The sequence below is a fragment of the Acinonyx jubatus genome, chromosome A1 (genome assembly GCF_027475565.1).
Source record: "Acinonyx jubatus isolate Ajub_Pintada_27869175 chromosome A1, VMU_Ajub_asm_v1.0, whole genome shotgun sequence".
Lineage (NCBI taxonomy): Eukaryota > Metazoa > Chordata > Mammalia > Carnivora > Felidae > Acinonyx > Acinonyx jubatus.
Window position 1 is genome coordinate 110,708,893 of NC_069380.1, and position 20,512 is coordinate 110,729,404.

General features: G+C 50.4%; 1 protein-coding gene across 4 annotated transcripts in view; it reads right to left on the reverse strand.

Moving 5' to 3' along the window:
- Nucleotides 1–20,512, reverse strand: part of LOC106989149 (core histone macro-H2A.1) — a 78,777-nt gene that overhangs the window by 46,024 nt on the left and 12,241 nt on the right. For all 4 annotated transcript variants that reach the window (XM_027076650.2, XM_027076648.2, XM_027076651.2 and 1 more), the window contains exons 3-4: nucleotides 1,082–1,188; nucleotides 457–654 (exon numbers count right to left, since the gene is read on the reverse strand). In XM_027076650.2, coding sequence (XP_026932451.1) covers nucleotides 457–654; nucleotides 1,082–1,188 — 305 coding nt within the window. The remainder of the gene's footprint in view (nucleotides 1–456; nucleotides 655–1,081; nucleotides 1,189–20,512) is intronic.

Here is a 20,512-nt window from a genome sequence, read left to right on the forward strand (position 1 = left end):
ATCTATTTTTCTCCTTAACAAGGCAACCATCCTACAGAGCCAACTGTCCGAACCATCCTACTGGAAGATGCACAGTGGAGGACACGCAGGCACAATAACACAGTGACAGTTCCGAGAGGCAGCCAGTACCTGTGGGTAGGACCTGACGGCAGCCACCCCTAGCACAGGAAAGCTCCTGCACACGCAGGTCCCTTCCCAGAGGTGGAAGCATCTCCCTGGCAGGCCAGGAATGGGCTCTTCCAGCCTGGGGCTATCTGCCCCAGACCCTCCTCACACCCCCTTGCCTACCGGGATCCGGTCCCCCAATTCTGCCCACCTGAGCTGGACTAGCCTCTCCGCAAGCAGCTCCCATATGTTCCTCCTTAGTCCTTGGATAAGTCTCAGCACAAAGGAGCCACTCATGACCTCACCTGCTTGCACCTGCCCCAACCCGCCCACTCCTGCCAAATCACATACCTTGGATTTCCGAGCCCCTTTCTTGCCTCCTGCTTTCTTAGACACGGGCTTCTTCTGGGATGGAGACTTGGCCTTTTTGGCTGGGGGTGGTGTGATGATGGCTTCCAACTTCCCTTTGGATCCTCGTTTCTTTGCTAGCAACTCCGGATGGATGTTTGGTAACACTCCCCCACTGGCTATGGTGACTCCTTTTAGCAGCTTGCAGGAAAATCAAAGTAGCAGATGGTGAGCCAGCCCACCCTGTCTCTGACCTTCAGGAAGCCGGCCCTGCCCATTCACATTCTTGCTTTGGGTTGGGATGAAGAGCTCCTTCATCCACGGGATCTACAAGGATGCTGATGAGACCCAGGCTCACTATACAGGGAATAAGTCCTCAGGGTCCCTCACTCTGGTGAAATTTCACTATCTTTCCTCCAGGGAGAGCCAAATACCTTGTTTCATTCCCTCCTGCTCCCAAATAAAGCCTGGAGGAAGAACTGCCATGGGGGCGGAGAAGCTGCTAACGGTCCAAAATGCAGCCCAAACCTCTGAGAGCCAGCCAAACACCAACCTCCCTCCGTCTCTCGGCCACTGTGACTGCCTGCACAAGCGTCTGGCGTGCGGGACGCGGAGGAGAGCCCCATACCTGATTTAGCTCTTCGTCATTGGCCACGGCCAGCAGGATGTGCCGGGGGGTGACCCGCCCCTTCTTGTTGTCTCTTGCTGCATTGCCAGCCAGCTCCAGAATCTCAGCTGTGGGGAGCAGAGGGGTAGAGCAGCTGGTCATGTTAGAGCATCAGGGGGTCCCGGGCATCCTCCTGATCCCCCCCACAGTTCATGGTGCTGTGAATGGGCACAGGCAGCAGCCTCATCAAACAGCTGCCCTGAGGTATGAAGCTGCAGGGGTCCTGCCTGGCCACACTTTGAGCGAAGCCACAGAGGTACCGAACGGAGCCAGGAGGCCCCCAGTCCATCTCCTTTGTTTTGGAGATGCGAACACGGAGGCTTAGAGAGAAGGGAGGAGCTGAGGGTCTCTAGGTGATAAGTGGTGGAGCTGACATGTGAACCTGTTTCCCAGAATGGGCTGCCCGAAATCAGCACTCCACACATCACCAGGACCGACCCTGCAGAGCCACAGTGCGACCCTGAGAAGCAACCGAGCACCATAAGCACCGGCTCATGCATGTGTCCACGGGACGGTGGGGGGAGGTGGCTGAGCAAATCTGTTGACCAAAGCAATGTCCAACACTGCACATTCACACTCAAAGCCAAGAAAAAAAAAGTTGTAATAGTCATTCTAGAGAAAAAATGAGATCTGAATGTCAACTGGATATTAGATACTAGAGGATTATTAATTTTCTGGGGTGTGACCATAGCATCAGTACCCTGTAGAGAACACTGTTCGTAGGAGATACCTGCCCAAGTACTTGGGAGTGAACTATCTTGATGTCTGCAATTCAGTCTCTCAAACAATTCTCACAGACGCCATGGAGTAAAACTAACATGGGGATATGCTACGTGCTGTTAAATCTAGGTGTGTGACACAAGCGTCCCTCCTTCAGCATTCTGTACGCTTGACACTGAAAAAAAAAATGTTACCAGCTAGCAAGCTAGGAGTTCGGTCCCTGGTTGGTGGTTAGTCAAAGTCCCCTGGCCGGTCCTTCGGGGCAGGCTCTCACTGGACAGGGTGACAGCTCTGCCACAGCACCCAACCCGGGGGGACAGCCAGTGCCCTTTGGCAAGAGGGTTTTTCTCCCTAGCAGCACAATGCTCTTGCTGTCAACATCATCACTGTGTCCTCATTTCCTTAACCCAGACTGTCTCAAAATGTATCTTACACCCCCTCCCCATGTCTGCAATTCTGCCCATGCCGTGGTCCTCTGAGCCCGGCTCAAGCCTGACCTCTTCCTGGTACTAAAGATTTCCTAGTATTCCAGGTCACGGTGTCAACACTGGATGTCTCCAGCAAAGGCAAAATGAGACTCATTACAAAGTAGGTAGGGCAAACCTTCTAGCTAAATGAAAATCCTGTCTTTAAAGTTTACAATATTCCATGGTACACATCCACAAGTGCCAAGTGCCGAATCGAATGCAGTAACTATGGTGTGTGTAGAATGCTGAAAAATTGCTTGGCTACTCACACAAACTCTCATATTGGTAGAAGTGAAAAACCAGTCACACCTTGGACAGGTTTCCACTCTGAACCCAAGGCAGGACTTCATTTACTCCATAATCCCGTCAGTGAGCACACACGAACACTGGAGGCACCACAAGGCCCCTGGCCACCTGATGCTCCCAGGCCAGTGTCCCTCATGTTGAATTTCACAGTTGAGAGTCAACAGAGTGAGGCCCGGGGAGGGCCTGGGACAGGAGGAGGACCAGCCCACTTCCCACCCTGACTCGTTAGTCTCAGCAAGACTGTTTCCCAGCAACCTGAGTGCAGGTGCAGGGGGAGACAGCCCCTCCAGCCATTTCACTGAAGCCTCCCTGTAAGTGATCATGGCGGAGTGTCTCTATGCCTAGCACAGATGGGCCTATCTTGGCCAATGCAGAAGAGAAGAGGGTGCTTGGGATGCCTCAGTGGCGCCAGGCCCCAGAGGCCATGAATGCAGAAATGAGCCCACCTCAGGCTTCTTCCTACTGTGTTCACTGAGGAGGCAGCACACCTGTAACACTACTGTCCTGCCCATGGCTGGCGAGGAGCTGAAGTGGGAGGCTCACCTGGTGTGAGCACAGGCTCTAGGAGTGAGGGCAGAGGGAAGACAGTGAACTGTGGCCATCTCTGGCCGGAGACCAAGTGGCAAGAAGGCCAGAGAGGAGCAGGTGGCACCACAGAACTGAAGGCCATCTGGCATTCTTCCTGGCCTCAGCCATCCCCTCCGCTCCTTGCCACCCCTCCCCCCCCACTTTCTGACACCACAGGGAAACATGGGGCCATCCATATCTGCAGAGCCAGAATGCACACAAGGAGGCTGTTGGATTACAACCTTTTCCCAATAAGGTGCTGAGAATGCTTTACCTGGCCTGCATTAGAGACCCACAACGGAGCCGGAAGTCCTCCGGCATAATGGATTGAAAGGATGGCTTCTCAGGCACGTGGACATGGCCAGTTTCCTCTTCACGCCCCCAGAGTGTCAGTGGAAGGCTCTCTCCCATGAGAAGGCACCATGGCCACTGTGGGCAAGGGCTGTGGTCTTAGGTTAGGCAGCGCTGCTTTAACTTTTTCTGTGTGCAGTGAAGATGGTGATGACAGATGCAAAGACTCAGAAGGTGGGTTTGGGCCGCTAATTTGGGTGGGAGACAGGCAGCATGTACAAGCATTTAAACTACAGGAAGGACTGTGAGTAGCACCCGTGGCACAGCAATCTGGAAATGAATTCTCTAGGAATTTCCCCCTCGCTTCCAGCAGCGTTTGTGCCCCCGCCCACTGCGCTCTTGCCTTGTGGCTAAAGTTTCTAATGGCCTGAGCTTCCACACTTGGGCCATCGCAAGGCCTGCACTCACTTACTGCTAAGTCAGCACGGATCCACATGCAAGCGACACTGAGGGATAGGTGTGTTGAGTGGGATGAGGAGCAGTGTAGCTCCTTGGAAAGAGCCAGGCTGTCACTCCTCTGCCTCCTTCACCAAGGAGCAGGAAAATCCCCAACTCTTTTCTGGCTGCAAACCCCATCCAGCATTCAATCTGCGAGTGCCAAGAGGACTGGCCCTCCTGCCCTCTAGCCCTCTACTGCCAAAAGGCAGGCCCTCAGCTCAGCCTGTGGGGAGGGAGAGGAGGTATGGCAGGTGGGGAGAACAAAGAGGGGCACATATTCACACTCCAGCTAGTTGAGCAAGAGCCATACGTTCAGTTGACTCCTGCATGTTTTCCAGAGGGTAGTTACCATAGCAACCCCTTTGTCAAGGGACACACAAGACAGAGCACCTCTGAGACACACCTTTTATGAGAAGCCTGTTCTACACCCGACCGTGCCGTGCACCGCAGCAGGCAGAGAGCCGGGGCAGTTCACAGCAGCCAAGAAAGACGGAGGCCGAGTCTGACAGCTAACAAAGGCAGGAGCCCAGAGCACGAACTCAGCCCTGGCCAAGTCTCCATAAATGCCCCCCCTGTAGTCCTCAGGCCAGTTTCAGAAATAGCAATCATAAGGGGCTTTCCTGGCCAGGAGACGGCTGCCCGCCGCAGGCGGAGAGGAGAGGGCTGCAATGCCAGCTGCTTGGCCCTATGCAACAGTCCCCATCTGCTCTGCAGAGGGAGTGGGTGCTGGCTGCTGGGGAACTGGGGCAGGGCACATGCCACCAAAGGAGATTTCCTTGTTCAGTTTCCTTCCTAGTAATTGATCCCGTCTTTGCAAATGACAGCAAGGGCAGGGTCACGGAAGCCTAAGGTCAGAGCTGTTATGTAGGTTCCTGCCACGGCCCCCACCACATGCACAGTGGGAAGGGCTCATGCCCCCACAAACAAGGGGGAGGGGTAGTCCCGGGCCAGCTTCAGCTATGTCTTAACCTGAATGGAAACCATGCCTTCCTGCAAGGGACGGTTTCCTACACTTGATTCATCTTGTATTTTGGAAGGTTTTGTCCATCTCTAAAAATTTTTTTTCCCTGCCTACATTAAGAGAAAAGGATTCTGGGAAAGACAATCCAGAAAGTACCAGATCTACAGACACAAGTCCTTTTCTCTATGGTGTCCAGAGCTTCATGGTTGGATCCTCCTTTGGAGGCTGCTTTTAGGAGCTACAACCCTGTGGGCGGTAACCAATACAAATGGAATCTGCAAGAAACCACAGGAGGAAACTGGGCAAGAGCAGTTAGGAAGAGAAAAAACAGACCCCTTACCAGGTTCTCCACCCCCTCAAGCCATGTCTTCCTGGCCAGTGATGGGAAAAATTTTGTTACCAATGACCAAAAATGAACTGGTTTGGGCCCAAAGGGTCAACTGGTTTGGGGTCAGCCTTGGAAAGGACTCTAAGGGTGGTAAGGTTCCCAATGATAAATGCTGTACAGGGTAAAGGGGACATGTTGAATGACAAGTAACACTGGCCGGCTTCTGAGCTATTTTTTTTGTTTTGAGATCTTTTTGTTTGTTTTAAGATCTAACTCACAAAACACCCAAGCGTCTCTGGCTCCCACTCCTGGCCAGGGCCAGTCTCTGGCAAGTAGTGAGCCACTGGATCCATCATTTGTAGTGGCCCAGACCAGTAATGAGAACTTATTCTCTACTCAGAGCAGCAAGCACTGCAGACACCCCTGGGCCCCCTAGCCCCCAGCCTCATGGAACGTGATCTCTTTAAGGCCACTTGACAAAATTCCCACAGCCGTGAATAATGGCATTATTTGGCAGCCTTTTCAGCTATAGACCAGCTGTCTGAACGTGAATACCTCTGACAGGTCTACTTTCCAAGTTCACCCAGAGACCAAAGGCTTAGTCTTTCCCCACCCTACCCCCCACTACCCCCCCCCCCACATCTTGAACTGAACCCTATCTGTTGTATTGAAGCATTCCGTCTATCTTCCTTTAGGGAGATGAAGTCATGGCTTGCAGAATTAGACTCCTAACAGCTAACAGGTGACGTGTGGAGACTGAGCCAAACTCTAAACACAAACCTTGCGAAGACTCAGGGGCTTCTCCAGAGCTGTTTGAAGCATCTCCGTTAACAAAAGAAATATTGAAAATAACAACCAGAAATCAAAGGAAAGCAAATGCTCACGTAATCCCAAGGAGAAAACAGATATTTGCTACAAGGCCAACAACATGACGAGCAATCTGTTTATTGTATTTCTTTCAATTCATCGGGCCTCCCTCAGCAGTTCACGGAGTTCAGAACTGTTTTACACCATTCTGGAAAGCTTTAACCCAATCAACTCCAATTGGAGAGGAAATGCTAAGAGTTTCCTGCATCCTGACTGCACCACGAGTTCCTCCAATTCCCCTGGGGGCCCAGAATCCACCCGCCCGCACCTCACCTTTTCAGGAGATGAGCGGCAGAGTCTGAAGCCTGCTAAGCTGTCAACCCAGAGCTCCAGGGCCTCACAGGCCACAGCAAAGCTCTCCAGTCTGCCTGTCCGGGGCCTCAAAGGAACTGGGGATTCCACAGAGAAAATAAAACCGACAGCAGTAACAGAAGGTAGCATTTTCTGTGCAAGATGCAAGGTATTTTGTAACAATGAGCCATTCTGCTGCTTTTCTGCAGATGTTCCAAGTCTGACACATACTGTCCCTTGCTGTTAAGCCCATGTTACAGACCCCTCCTAAAAACCCATGAGCATCTGGTCTAGTCTCCCACCTTCCCCACGTCTCCCAGTAAGACAGAAATACAGCTTAATTTGGGAGTTTCTAAAGTAAGCTGGTTCTTAGACTTCCAAGTAAAAAGTAGGTCATTCTACATGATACAGATTAACAAAAAGGAGATCTCATTCTTGACAAACATGACCTTCCTCTAACCCTGCAACCCAGCCCAGTGCCTGAGTACCTTCCCTTTCTGGAACATCTTCCTGTATCTTCCCCCAAGTCTCCAGCACTTCTGTATAAGCTTACCTCCTCGGTCTGTCTTGAACGGAGTGCAAGAGCCACAAAGGGCAGCATGCTAGAACTAGGGTCTGCTGTCAGACAGCCTGGGTATGAATCCCAGCTCCTGCACCTTGCTGTGAATGGCCAACGCACACCCAAGGCAGGCTTTCCCTCTCTATAGAAAGGGGATAAAAATTAGGTCACTCCAGGGCTGGTGAGGATTAACGAGTTACCAACTTCCATGGTTAGAGCATGGTTACATAAATGTAAACTACAGTTATTGGGGCTACAACCACACACTTCATTTTTTAAAAAGTGTAGCAGGCTGGATTTCCAGGAGAAGAAAACTAAACTTCCTATTCCTCAGTTTCCTCCTACCACACTAACGGCCTAGCTAAACGGATAGATGCACATGCATGAGAGTTGGAAGGAGGAGGAGGAGAAAAGCAATATAGAAAACCTGGTGTTTCCTTGCCCGATAGTTTACTCTTTGCTGTTACACTTAACAGTTTACATATGTTTGAAAAACGCACTTGAACCTGATTAACCTTGTGGCTGCCAGACTTACCTTGATAGAATGCAGCACCCAGGGCGGCCCCACAGGCAGTCTCTGCCTGGGGATGGGGTCTGAGGCTGTTGTCTGACCCCCACAGAGTGCGCCACAGCAGGGGCAGAACCAAAACCGTTTGCTGAGACAGCACAAGTCAAGGCCCAGGAAGGTAGGTGGAAGGATGAGGTGCGGGGGCGGGCCCAGGAAAGCCTGCTCTAACTCTCCCCACCCCTGGCTGACAGCTGGGCCAGGCCCTCTGCCCTCCCACTCACTCCCTTTCAAGGACGCCAAGTTAATCTTCAAGGAAGCGGTTAATATGTGTGTTTGTTTTGATACGGAAAATCACAGCCATTTGTTCTTAATTCATCTCGGGAAGGGGCGAACAATCAGATGTCTGCTGAAATGAAAAGATCTGAAGGGGGTAACGTAAAGAGGAAACTCACTGCAACAGCCCTGCCGTGGTGACACTTCCCTGACAGAGGGACGTTTAAGGAGGAGAACAAGAAGTGCTCGTGGGGCGGTCTGCCCTCGTGCGGGGGGCGGAGGCGGTGCCTGTCCTCCGCACTTAGGCGCGCATGCGCGTTCACGGACCTGTGACGCAGACATGCCTACTCTGAGTGGAACTCCATTGGGGGAGAGCATTTTGCTCTACCCTCTTTGGTGCTGTTTCCCTTATGCACAGTTTGTCTTTTCTAAATGTCAGAAGTGAAATGAAAACGCAGCGTGAATTAACAGAGGTAACTATGGTATGTGCACCGCCCCCCTCCCCACCGCACCCCCAGCTTTCGCAACTCTGGGTCACAGGCACCCCCCCAGGCCCTGACAGCTGTCACAGCCTGCTCAATCCTGCTTCTCACAAGTTATGAGCATTTGGACTTTTTAGGTTCTTTGCATCACCGACTCTCTTTAGAGCAGTATGAGGGCACTGACTTCCTCTCTCCTAGGGCTCTTTTCGCTCCTCTTTCCCCCAGCACCCCATTTGTCCTGCAGCTGCTACAGCCAGCACCTTGACAGTGACCTGACCGCCCCTTCTCTATAGCCCAGCACAGGTCATGCCAACCGCCACGGCCCTTCTTGTGTTCAAGCCCATCTCCTTCCTGTCGGTGACTCCTCACCCCTGCAGGACCCCTGTCCCCTCTGCCCACGCCAGGCCACAGGACCCTGCAACTGCTCAGGGCCTGCCCCTCTTGGGAGGCCTTGTCTGCCTCCTTCACCAGGCTGTGGCTCCACCCAGGACCAAGCCAGCCTTAGAGGACTGGGTGCATACCATCCTCCTGTGACGTCCACTGGAGACAACGGAGATGCGCAGTATACTGAGGGACCCTGAGACCCCCATGCTGTCCTGGTAACTGCTAAGGTCTGAGCTCCTGAAGAGAGCCTACAGGAGATGCTCTTCTAGAGACGGGTCACTATGCTGAGTGGCCTCGCAGAGGTTACTTACACTCTAAGCCCCAATTTCCTTCTAAGCAGAATAGGAAGTGTGAGGATCCTGTGAACTACCAAATGTGAAGCACTTAGCCAGTGCCTGGCACATAGCAAGTGCTCACTATAAGGCAGATGTTTCATTCCTTAATCACTCTGCCTTTGCCTAGCACTGAAAGCACCGGCCTCCATGCCCCCAAAGCTAGCATTACCACAAGCCACTCTCAATCTGGAATGGGGACCTGCCAGGGCCTGGGGAGGAGGCCGGAGGGCAAGGAAACCAACGCTCCTCCAGATAAAAGCCCTCATTTTCTGATACTGACTTTCAGCAACCAACAGCCAGATTTACAGAAGCAGCAGATAAATGTTAACCAAAGACTACCTTAGTTACCAGTTACCACAAGGAGCATCCGTCAGGATAGACATGGCAAGGGAAGCCTACGATTAGCCTTTTACAGAGGCCCTGGATTCCCACATGGCTCCCACAGTCCTGCAGGCAAGAAATGTGGGCTCTGGCAGAGCAAGAGCCTCCTTGTAATGAGGACGACATTTATAAATGTCTTCTGTAAAGGCCACTCTACAAATGTCTCCCTGTGTACGCGGGCATGACAGTAATCCCGTGAGACGACACCTCAGCATCAGGCGCCGTCACAGGCCTCTGAAGTACCAGGCAACACGCTCTTCTGGCCACCACACAGAAGGCACTTGCCTAAAAAGGAAGGTGGGACATAAAATGAAGGAGGGAAGACATAAAGGAAAGGAAGGTGGGAGCCAGGGTCAGAGCTGCAGGCAGGCTGAGCAGCCTGGCAAATGCAAGGAGAGTCCCTGTTATCCTCTTGGCAGCTGGAACTGGAGGCGGCTGGGGGGTGGGGTAGGGGGGACGGGAGAGACAGGGAGATGGAGGGAGGCGCACTGTCCTGAATACCCTTTGGGTCTGTCTTCTTGCTACAAAGTATTTATAGCTCTGAGGAGTGGCTTTTCACTTTCACGATATTTTATTCTAGGTTGACTAGACATAGAGGCCCTCAGGCAGGGAAAGAAAGCAAGAGGACTATAAATATGTTTTATTAGTTGCTGATATTTTAACGGGAAGATATCAAGAGAGAAGATATTTGTAGAATTCTTATCACTTCCTTCTCCTCTTAGTAAGTAGTTCTTTAAAGCCATTCTTGGTGGTCATCCACAGAGAGACCTTGGGGTACTTCTAGCATGGCTCCTGGGATGCTGCTATTTAAGGCAGTGGAGTGGCTCCTCGCTTCCTCTGCTTTTCAAGGTACAGACATCCTCAGTGGCTTTTGTGTCAGAAGTGAGAGATCAGCTCTTGATAAACTTCCCACGCCTTCCCATTTGCCACCAACAGCTGCCTGACACTTGCTGTTGCTCAGGTCGGTCTGGCCCCCGATGCCTGGTGTCATTAGCATAACCCTAATTATGCCACATTTAAAAATCCAGGGGTCTAGTTCAGCTCCCATCTCATCAATTTCCTGGCAGCCTGTGACCTTACCGACATTCCCTCCTCCTGAAATTCATCCCTGTAGCTGGTCTTCTTACCTTCAGTAAAAAACTATTTACTAAGCGGCTGCAGAATGTAAGCCCTCATGCTGGTAGCTGAGCATACAGTGATGGGGGAGGGGTGGGGAAGGCACAGTTCCAGCCCCCGGGGTCACAAATACGACCTCCGATATGTCTGACCCATCACAGACACTCAGTACAAATCTTCTGAAATGAACACGGATTCTTTCAACTTTCAGCACCCAGCCCGGCACCTTGCACCTGGTTAGAGCTTGGTAACTCCTTCACCAATAGGTCATTAAGGATGGATCACTAAACAAGTACACTAAGCACTTGCACCACTGAGACCGTGATTAAGGATGGAAGTACAGGGACATTCTCCAAGGCACTGGCCTGGTTTCATGTATTAGAGCCAACACTCAGGATCCACGGCAGGCAGTATGAACTGAACTATAAAGCAGTCATCCAAGAGGAAAGTCATCCCAGCCCCCTGATGGTCCAAGATCCAGGCAGGTCTCACCTCACAGTCTCAAGTGAGGTCTCAGGGTTGGCTCAGGGGCCTGGGGGGTACTGGGGAGATCAACAACCCTCAGATTCTCCCAGCCAAGATTCTGGCTCAAATATCAGTGTCAGTCTGTGCACATCACATGTACCCATTATCCTGATTCATTATTTCTTGGCATTTCATATTTTAGATTTTGAAATGAAAACGGAGAAGAAAAATATCTTTAGAAAGATAGATAACTTACATATAACTAATAATACTGTCTCCTGGGAGGAGAACTGGGTAGGAAAAAGAGCACGAAGGGAAATGAATGTCTCACTGTATGTCCAGGGGAACATGGAAATTTTACCATTGGTAAACATCACTTAGTAAAGAAAACAATCAAAGACAATAAAAGACCTACCAGATATGAGAAACATAAAGTATGTAACTAGACAAACCAATGAAACAGAAAATAAAGCCCAGAAATAACCCTAAATATATCTAGAAATTTCACGTATGGTAAAGGTAGCATCTCAGATTACCAGGGAAAAGATGAGATACTCAATTAATTGTGTTGAGAAAACTGGGTAACCATCTGAAATAAAATTAAGTCAATCCTTATCTCACACTATGTATCAGGATAAATGGATCAAAGTAAAAATGTAAACAATTAAAACATAAAAATACCAAGCAAAAGCACAGGGGGAATTCCTTTGTAACCTTGAAGAGAGGCAGACTTTATGAACAACAAAATCTGGCAGAAATAGATTTATGAAGACTTCCATTATTAGGATAATTCAGATAAACTTGACAATCATTCCACAATATGTATGGATATCAAATCATCACATTATATGCTTTAGATATATACAGTCATATTTGTCATTTTCCTTGATGAAATTGAAAAAATGAGCTATTCAAATAAATACACAATAACTTTAGTTAGAGAAATAATTTTTAGAGAAAACTTTGGAAATGAAGAGAAAATAAGAAATTATAAAGAACAACCAAGCCGATTCAAAAGGAAACCAGACAGGACTTCTAGAAGTAAAAGTTTCAAAGCTGATATTGAAAATTCAGTGACTGAATTAAACAGCAGATAAGACACAGCTGAAGAGAGAATTATTAAACTGGGAGACAGTTCCAGAAGATAGATCAGAAATAATTATCCACAAATAAGACCTGCAAGACAGAAATGAAAAATAAGAATGAGATGAACAGATATGGAAGAATGAAACACTAACATATATTTGATTTGTGTTTTATAAGGAGAAAGATCCCAGAATAGAGACACTAAAGAAGTAACTTTATGGATGTGACAGAAGTGTGTTCAAAAACAGCCTGAGAAAGCTTATCACTAAAAGACCTCATGAAATGAAATCCTAAGGGATGTACCTCAGTCACAATTAAGTGATCCCAGATGGCAGGTCTGAGAAGAAAGAGGCACACTTAGTGTTGGGCACACCTTTTTCCTTGCCTGAATCCAAAAACAGGTTTTGTCTTGCTGTGTGCTTTTCCACTGGCCCCAGCGAAAACCCAGCCCTTGAGAGGGAACTTGTCGATGCATGTGCAGACCCCAATGGCAGAAATGAAAGTGGCATGTCACCGTTCCCAGGGAAATCATGAAGCAACAGTGAGAGTCCTTGACCACCGAGCATTCCCAGGCAATGCAGCTTATCTTGGAGAAAACAGAGAGGTTGTCAACAAATGGCGCTAGCGCTGTAAATCCACGTCCCAAGAAGTGAATCTAGACACAGACCTTATACCCCTTGCAAAAATTAACTCAAAATGGATCACAGCCCTAAACATAAAACACTATAAAACTCCTGGAAGATAACATAGGAGAAAATCTGCATGACCTTGGGTTGGCGAGGACTTTTTAGAGACAACACCAAAGGCATAATAGATGAAAAAAGAATTAAGATGCCAGACTTCATTAAAATCACACACTTCAGCTCTGTGAAAGACACTGCTGAGAGAGTAAGAAGACCAGCCACACCCTGGGAGAAAAGAAAGCAATGAGGCCGTTCCTTTCTGATCCCAGTGACACAGTCCAGCCCCCGGCCCCAAGAAGGGAGGGGTAGCAGGGCCATTGTTTCATGAAGTGGACCCCAGTCACACTTACACTCTCATGGACCACCTTATGGACCCTTTGGAAGGACTGGGTGGTGGACTAGATAGAAACTCAGTGTTTGAGCTCCATGGCAGATTCACGTGCTTGTGGGAGAAGGGTGCTGTCAAGCCGGGCTTCTACCTCCACATCTTGCCTGGGGTAGCGAAGCTCCAGGCATCACACCTGTGGCAGTTTCCAGGCTCTCTCCTCAAGCCCCGAGGCCTGCCCACCCTGGATCTGCTAACAGGCGGGCAGGCCGACAGCACACGACGAAGAAAATGTCAAAGGCACCTTGTGATAAACTGCTTTCCCAAGCACTCCTTGGATGTCTACCCACCATGGAATCATCTACTCCCCCAGGGAGGCTGAGGGAGAACTAACAGTGCAGCATAGGTGGGAGCACCTCCTAAATTAACACATGATTGGCTCTGAAAGATTAAGTATAATGATGATTTTCTGTGATGGGCTATCAGTGGAGATCATTAATCGCAGATATTAATAAAAACAAATATTGAAGCTAAAATCCAACTTCCTTTCATGCGTGTGTGCATACACACAAGAGGCAGTCAGGCCCAGCAGCTATCTCTGGGCAATGGCATTATGGATGAGCTTTAGCTTCTTACATTTAAAAAATATGTGTTTTGTAATGTTTATTTATTTTTGAGAAAGAGAGAGACAGAGTGCAATTGGGGGAGGGGCAGAGAGAAAGGGAGACACAGAATCCAAAATAGGCTCCAGGCTCCGAGCTGTCAGCACAGAGCCCGACGCGGGGCTTGAACCCATGAACCGCGAGATCATGACCTCAATGGAAGTCGGATGCTTAACTGACTGGGCCACCCAGGTGCCCCTATATTCTTACATTTTTAAACACAAACTGCTCATATCACCCAAAATGGGAATATGAATTTAACTATGGTCTGCACACAATGGGTGTCCAGTACACTAGTCTCAACTCCAGTGTTTCCAGCTTCATTCTAGTTGCAGCCCTCTGGCTCATTAAATCTCTTCCCTTTCGTGTGTGTGTGTGTGTGTGTGTGTGTGTGTGTGTGTGTGTGTTCAGGAGAATAAAACTGGCAAAGGGCTTTGCAGAAGAATGAGCACTGTGGGGTGGTGAGAGCCTGAGGGCAGCATGAATGCCCAAGAAGGTGCCAGCAAGACTTAGCTGGGTCCTGGCCTGAAGTGTTAGTCTAAGGTAGGAGTGGTCAGGCAGACAAGCAAGAGACTCAGGAGGAATTTGGGGGGGCCTCAGAGCATCAAGGAGCCAGCCTGACTGTCCTCTTGTTCCTGCCCTATTTTTAGCTGCAGGAGTAACAGGACACACTCGGGTGTCTTGGATAGGAAAGTGGTAAAGAGGCCAGGTAAGTGATGGAGCCAAGGGCAGCCTCTGCCTACCTCAATCTGCCAAGCTTGTCAGATCCTTTCTTTCCTAGGCCAGAAGCACCAAGTCCGATAGGTGTTTGCTGAACCGAGTATCCGTGTAACAGGACAGGCTGCTGAAAGGGAAGGTTCCCCCTCCTGCGCTGAGAGGAGACAGGGCGGGGACGGAGTGCAACCGAGCCCCTAACACAGGAGAAATACGCAGCATCTGACCCAGTTACAGATCAGAAATGAAGCAAGCTGAAACTTGGGATAAGGATGATCATTTCGTCAGCCAAACCAGACAGCAAGGTATATTCGCAAGAGTCACCCCTTTCCCTTAGGGTTTTATTGTAGGATGTGGTTAGGCACAAGGGCTGAGACTCATCTAGTCTGCAAAGTGGCCATAAGGTCACCCAGGGGACCCTGCTTGTTCCCCAGGTCAGGAGCTGGCCCTGTAAACTTCACCACGGCAGCTTCTGACTGGAGCATCTATGGGGAGAAGATTCCAGGTACTGATTAGAAGACAGGGAGGCTCTGGTCCCCAACAAGATATGGGAGAGGGAAGACCAAGGCTGAAACATGGGCACTGAGAGGGGCAGGGCTTGGGAAAATGGCAGGAGTGGGGTTTAGAAATATAAAACTCCAGAGGTCATCATTTTGTAGTTTAGATCCAAAGAAGACAGGAAAAAAAAAAATTCTAGCTATAGCCTTACCTTGTGCGAGGTGGAAATGCAGTCCTATGGTGCTGGGTTTTTATTTATCTTTTTATTTTATTAAAAAAAAATTTTTTTTAATGTTTATTTATTTTTGAGACAGAGAGAGACAGAGCATGAACGGGGGAGGGGCAGAGAGAGAGGGAGACACAGAATCGGAAGCAGGCTCCAGGCTCTGAGCTGTCAGCACAGAGCCCGACGCGGGGCTTGAACTCCCGGACTATGAGATCATGACCTGAGCCGAAGTTGGACGCTTAACCCGACTGAGCCACCCAGGCGCCCCTGGTGCTGGGTTTTTAAATGGACCACAATTTAGGGACCCATACCAGCAGGCTGCTCCCATAGCCACCTTGGGAGAGTCTATACCTATCACAAGGTGTCAGCATTCAGTCTTGAGAGCTGGCTGCCAGGGCTTGACATCTTTCTCAGAGAAACCCTCTGGGAGTGCACTGAATTTCTGCAAATAAGCTTAAGTACTAGGAGGGAAGTTGGTAGAGTAAGGTTTGTGCTCAGGCCATGTGACAGGGTTTCTGCCCCCCACCCCCCAAAAAAGGAAACGATGTCATCGCACATCTTTTTGGATTTGATGAACAGGAACCAGGCCTGTTCTTTGCTCAAGGGTTGGATAAAATGGCTCCAAAGGCACTTCCCTTCCAGGAAGTAAGTTCCTTGGGCAGAGACTTTTGTCTTGGACCTCAGTGTCTGGCACAGAGCCTGGGATATGATAGGCCATCTCCGAGTCAATATCTGAGCAACTCAGCTTAGCAAAGTAAGTGCTAAGGGCTTCCCAAGATACCACCTCACCTAGCAAATGTTCAGGCACCTTCTATGGGTTGGGCCCTGTATGGAAGAGGAAGACCCAAGGTCTCCTTATCTGTCAGCCAAGCTTCCTGCCTCAATGCCACAACAAACCGAAGCTGGTTCTTCATGACAGCTTTCGATTTTGTTTCCTCACTGAGCCTTCCCTATAGTGCCATCTGTCATGGGCTAAAGCCACACCAGTGTTCCCTACACTGTACTGTGCAAGGTGTTTAAAGGTGTTCCTTAAAGACTTCTGTGATAAAAGTTTGGGAACCACTACGTAGCACAGCTCCTTCCCATGGGGATTCACAGTGACACCAACATGTTAAAGGATCTAAAGAGTCTTGCCATAAAGAAAGCTATTTCTTGCTGGTTCCCAAACTAAAACAAATTCCTTTACTGAGAAAATTGTTGAGGTTATTCAAAAATCCACCTCAAAAGAGGGGATGTGAATCTAGCCATCTTCTGACCTCAGTCATAGGGACGTGTTTTTTTGGTGGAATACCTCTCGAATTTCACCAGATACGTAGGTTCTGCTGAGCACTGTTTGAGCAATGCTGACCCACAGGACCTTGACCCATGACTCAAGACCATCAAATCATAAGGGTGCTTGCTCTTTGCTCTACTACACACTGTTCATTTCCCACCACCCTCCACCCCCAACTGTGGGACTCAAGCACCTTTAACTTATCCCCCCCCCCCACCCTGTTTGCCCTATTCCCTTATTGGTCTCTGGGCTTGGGGATCCCCATCATCAATGGAAAGGTCACTGGGACAAAAGCCACGCCATATAGTTCTCATTTCACATCTCCTATACCTTCCAGTAGTGCTATGCTGGGCACAGAGGAGAGATTCCAGAAGCTTCTGAACTGATTAAAGTCAGGTTCCCTCTTCCCTTACATATCATTTAAGGGAGAAGTACCATAGTACCATGGGGGCAAAGACAATGAATGGACTGGGGCTGCCCTGACTGCCTCAGTTTCCATGCAGTAACACTTACTTCCATCTACCATGTATTGAGAGGTTACTAAGAAAGCTGGCTAAACACTTTAGATGCAGTGTCAATCCTCACAGAGCCCCAAGAGCAATACAGGCTGCTATACTCCCCTGGTGGAGAATGGAGGGAGGCCCAGATAGTCCTCCACACTGAGAAGACAAGTGGACAGTGTCACACTGCTTGGGGAGAACTCCAGAAAGAGTCCGGCAGGGAAGCTGGATCTGGGGAAGGAGCTATCCGGTTGCCACGACCAAGCTGGTTCCAAGTGTTGCCTTTTTCCTTTTAAGTGCAGCAGATGATTGGGCTCTGGACCCAAGAGGACAAAGAGAGGCCTGCTTCACTTTTCAGAGCAAGATGCAAAGCTACAACCTCCTCCCACATCTACCCCAGCCGGGAGAAGACTGTACGAAGGAGAACCTATGTGGTCCCTCACCACTGAAAACACGCTCTGCATGGCGGGGGCGGGAGGGTGGTGGTGGGGTGTCACTGGGCTCTGATGGTCCCCTGTCTGAAGGGCTGCTGGTGGTTCAGACGCTTTTTTTTTTTAAACATGTATTCATTTTGGGGGGGGAGAGAGAGAGAGAGAGAGAGAGTATAAGCAGAGGAGGGGCAGAGACAGAGGGAGACAGAGAACCTGAAGCAGGCTCCAGGCCCTGAGCTGTCAGCACAGAGCATAACGCAGGGTTCAAATTCACGGGCTGCAAGATCTTGACTTGGCTCAACCCAAGGCACCCTGGTTCAGGCTCTCTTAACGGTGGTCTGGCCTCAGCTCTGGCATGCTCAGCTCCTGGCTAACTAAGAAATCTTCCAAGAAGATTTCCACGCATGTGCCAGATGCTCAGTCAGAAGTGGCCTCCAACATCAGACAGAAGAGTTCGGTAACAGGACATGTTGGTGGTGAGGCCAGTACAGGCTTCAGGAGGAGGAATCAAGTGCCACTTGAAACAGAGCAGGGAGAGTAGGGCCTGAAGCTGCCAGGGCATCCTGCGGGCGTCTGGTGAGGCCCGGAGGCTTCTGGCGAGTTGCAGGATAACACTCATGAGCGGGCGGTGACAGCCCCCATCACCAGCCCTGAGGAAAGTCACCTCAGCAGCCAGAGCAGGAGTACCAGGGACTTCCTCCTCTCTCAAATGCTAACGTGAGATTTGGGCACTTACACCGTGAGGGCGTGGGAAGAGCACTTCCCCTGCATCCTCTCACTGCAGCTTCTAGAACTCTGGGAGACACTCCCCACAACCCCATTGTACAGATAACCAAACCACAGCTCAGAAATGTGAGCGACTTATCTGAGGCCACAGTAATGAAAGGGCGGCTCTGGCACCTGGGTCCACATCTTATCCATCCAGCTCCACTGCCTCTTCCTGATGTCTACTGAACACTGTGGCGTCCCACATGGTCCCCAGGGCCAGCCACCAAGGAGACGTCAGCTCCCTGCTCCACAGCCACCTAGTCCCACCAGGGCCCTGTAGCTCAGCAGTCCTCTTAGCAAGCCCTCTCAGACCCCTCATCTCTCCACTGAGGCCTGCTGAAGGCAGGAGGCCTAGCCCAGCCATGTGCAAGGGTACCATGGGGCACTCCGCCATCACCATGCCTGCAACTGTGTGTACCACCTGTAAGAGTCTGGGTTGTGCAGAGAACATAATCCTTCCACAAGCCTCTTCAGGTGATGACTGGACAGGCAGGGAAGCTTTGGTTACCGGGTTAACAAGCATCCTCTGGCCTGACACCTACCAGCAGCACGTATAGTTCTGCAGCATCACCGCCTTTTGCTTGCCTGGGCCGGACTCGGACAGGCAGCTCTGAGGGGTAAGGAAAGGTCTTGCTCTGGATTCGATCCCTGGGCCAGATGCAGGTTCGGTGAGGACCTGCTGAGTGAGTGGTGCTCGCTTCACATGCCTGGTGTTAGAGCATGATGTCTGCGCCGCATCCTTGTCTAGGCCCTGAGCTGTTCGACGGCTGCTGCTCGGGCTTCTCACTCTTTCCCTGTCTTCCCCAAGCTCTGGGATGAGCCTGGCACGCGACAGGCACACGGAGTGCAGTTGAGTGAGTGGCACTGCGCCTCTCCCAGCTCTCACAGGGCCGGCTGGCCGCACAGCTTTCTCCAGGTCTCAGCTGAGATCTCCTCAGAGAAGCCTTCCGAGCCAGTTCATCTCCAGGCCCCCAGTTAGCCCGGCCCCGCTTTGGCCTATTTACGCTCTCTGTGGCATCTATCACAGGCAGTAACCATCTGGTGTGGTTGGTTCTTTCTCCCAGACTAGACCATGAGCCCCACAGAACAGGCCCCAGTCATTCCTGTGTTCTCATACAGGGCCTAGCATGGTGACTGGTACACAGCAGGTGCTCAGTAAGTGTGTGGAACAAACCAGAAAGTGTCTTCGGGGAAATAAAATCAAAGAGCGGGACAGAAAGCGGGCTTGTCCCACCTTCCCTTCTCACTCATGGATCAAAACCAAAGCTGTGACTGGGCAGATGCTCAGAACTTCCAAATACCCACATGCTCCCACATCCCAGCCCAGGGAGCTTAGGGCTGGTCAGTCAGTATGGGCATGCAGCAGTGTTCTGAGGGGCAGAACGGAGCAGTGTTTTCACTGGATAGGGCCCCAGAGCTCAGCTACTCTCCCATCAGGGAACAGGACTCAAGTAACCACAAAAGTGACTGATGGCTCAGGATGTCTCCCGAGGTGTCTGTCACGTAGGCCAGGCACCATGCTGGGGGCAGGCATAAGGCAACGGTCAAGCCAATGACTCAGCAGTATGTGAGGGCAGCAAAAAGTGGCTCAGATTCAGCTAACTGTAGCTCTCCTGGGAGGACTTGGTAAAACTTAAAAATATGTATGATGTTTAATACACAGGGGTTAACAAGGCTGCTGCCTGAGTAAAGATTTGCCTTGGGCTACTTTCTAGCCCTAGTGATGGGCTGTCCTGACCATTCCCACACCCCTCTGTGACCACTCCCACACACCCATGAGAGCGGGGGTGGGAAAGGCATAATGCTGTGGGTGCAAAGAGTCAGGGTCTCTGGCCCCATGAGAATGGACCCACTGGCCTCAAACTCATGAGCACTGTGCTCAGTTCCAGAGCCAGCCAGGCAACCAAAGACGACTAGATTTTCTGCGTGGCACACATAGTAACTGCCTCAGATATGCCGGAGCAATGGTCTCCCCCCCAGCAAACTAAATGGTAGAAGCCTGATGGAAGACATGAAACTGATGTTGTACTTGACCTACCGGTAGTGTCTGTGGACATCCCCGTGACAGGGACATCATGGCATTTGGGCACCAGGAACCGTGGCCTAGCTGGGTATGCCCAGCACATGAGCTTTCCCGTTGTGCTCAAACAAAGACCTGCGGCTGTCACAGCAGCCTGGAGCTGGTGGGACATGGGCTGTTATCAACATTTTGAGTTGTAGGGGAACTGGGGTCCACACAGGTTAAGTGAATCACTCTAGGTCACAGAGCATATACAACCGCCAAGCCAGAATTAGAAATGTCCTCTGCTTCCTGTCTAGTAACTTTGCCCCTGACTGCCAACGTTATACATTGTTTTCCTGCCTGCGTCACGAGCTCCGGTCCTCTGTTTCCTCATCTACAGAAGAGAAGAATCACGACTAGCGCAT